This window comes from Helobdella robusta, assembly GCF_000326865.2.
Source record: "Helobdella robusta unplaced genomic scaffold HELROscaffold_76, whole genome shotgun sequence".
NCBI lineage: Eukaryota > Metazoa > Annelida > Clitellata > Rhynchobdellida > Glossiphoniidae > Helobdella > Helobdella robusta.
This window is the reverse complement of record NW_008705432.1, coordinates 231156-233435: the sequence shown is the minus strand read 5'-3', so window position 1 is coordinate 233435 and position 2280 is coordinate 231156. Positions and strand designations below refer to the sequence as shown.

At 31.5% G+C, this 2280-nt stretch overlaps 1 protein-coding gene across 1 annotated transcript; it reads left to right on the top strand.

Annotated features, from left to right (window-relative positions):
• Positions 1-177: 177 nt before the first annotated feature.
• Positions 178-1515, top strand: HELRODRAFT_181827 (hypothetical protein; the record flags this gene model as incomplete). Its single annotated transcript, XM_009031610.1, has 4 exons — positions 178-204; positions 744-802; positions 1129-1321; positions 1483-1515. 4 exons carry the CDS (start codon positions 178-180, stop codon positions 1513-1515), a joined length of 312 nt encoding a protein of 103 aa, XP_009029858.1.
• Positions 1516-2280: the final 765 nt, after the last annotated feature.

Genomic DNA, 2280 nt, shown 5'->3' with positions numbered 1-2280 from the left:
TATACAACAGNTGGAAAATTTACATACAGACATACAATTTTTTGTACTGCATGTACGTACATACAGACAGACATACATACAAACATACATACATACATATACATACATACAAACATACAAACATGCATACATACATATATACATACATTTGTTTGCTAATTGTTATTCTAAACAAACATGGAAATAAATATTTTTGTCGAACAAGTTTCTATGGTTTCATGTGTTTTTCATTGGGTTTTGTTCATTTTTCCATTTCCGGTTCTGTTTTATTGTTATCATCATCATCATCATCATCATCATCATCATCATCATCATCATTATTATTATTATTATTATTATTATTATTATTATTATTATTATTATTAGTTTGCTTCTAGTTAGAGCACATTGGATGTTTTTTTTCTTTATAAAATGAAAATATTTGTTCGGTCGTTTGAAGCGTTGGAAATTAAGAAACGAAACATCATCAACATCATCCGTTTGGCCTTCTTCTTCTTCATCTTCACTATCATCACCACCACTATCATCATCATCATCACAAACATCATCATCATAATCATCACAATCATCATCATCATCATCACAAACATCATCAACATCATCATCACAAACATCATCATCATCATCACAAACATTATCATCATCATCACAAACATCATCATCATCACAAACAACATCATCATCATCACCATCATCATCATCACAAACATCATCATCATCATCATCATAACGATCGTCATTAGGATCGGACAGATGGTTACAGTGAGGTACAGTTATACTTTGTAGAGGTGACTGAAGACAGGTTCGGTTACTACTCCATTGTTGCAGAAAACATCCTAGGAACTACAATCAAGAAGATTCCTCTGATACAAAGTTCGTCCTGCTATTCGACATGATGATGATTGCGATGATGATGATGATGATTGTGGTGGTGATGATGAGGATGATGATTGTGGTGGTAATGATGATGATGATTGTGGTGGTAATGATGATGATGATGATGGTGATGATGTTGGTGGCCTTGACGCCAGAAAGAAAGTTTAATTTTGATGATGAATTGGCTATAAAAAAAACTATGACGGGATTAAAACCATCAGCAACAACATGAACAACAACATCAACATATAGCAACATCAACAACAAGAACATCAACAACAACAACATCAACAACAACAACATCAACAACAACAACATCAACAACAACATCAACAACATCAACAACAACAACATCAACAACAACATCAACATCAGCAACATCAACAACAACATCAACAACATCGACAACAACAACAACATCAACAACAACAACAACAAATATTTCGTAAGATCTCATTTTTGCATACGTTAAACAACACTTGAAAAATTTCGTGCGTGTTCGTGATGATGATGATGATGATGGTGATGATGATAATGGTGGTGGTGGTGATGATGATGATAACAACAACAAATCAACATCAACAACAATAACAACATCAACAACAGCAACATCAACATCAACAACAACAGCAGGACTGAACAAAGTTTACACAGAACCGTTGTCAGATGCTTCCGTTAACAACAACAACAACATCAACAACAACAATAATAATAATAATAAAATCAACAATAACAACAATAATAATAATAAACAGAAGATAAAAAGTCTTCCAAAGCATCGAGATATACCTATAATGATAAGACTGACAAACTCGGCCATTACTATTAATAATTTCAATAATAATTATAATTGTTATAATTATAATTATTATTTATTTATTTGTAAATATTTTTTTTATATTTTTTGTTATTTTCATAACAATTGTTTTTATTTATTAAGCGTTTTCCTATGTAAAGTTTCCGCCATATAAATTGAGTTTGTGTGTGTGTGTATGTGTGTGTGTGCGTGTGTACGTGTGTATATATATATGTATAAAAAACGTATTTAAATGTAAAGTTTCCGCCATATAAATTGAGTTTGTGTGTGTGTGTGTGTATGTGTGTGTGTGCGTGTGTACGTGTGTATATATATATGTATAAAAAACGTATTTAAATGTAAAGTTTCCGCCATATAAATTGAGTTTGTGTGTGTGTGTGTATGTGTGTGTGTGCGTGTGTACGTGTGTATATATATATGTATAAAAAACGTATTTAAATGTAAAGTTTCCGCCATATAAATTGAGTTTGTGTGTGTGTGTGTATGTGTGTGTGTGCGTGTGTACGTGTGTATATATATATGTATAAAAAACGTATTTAAATGTAAAGTCTCCGCCATATAAATTGAGTTTGTGTGTGTGTATATAT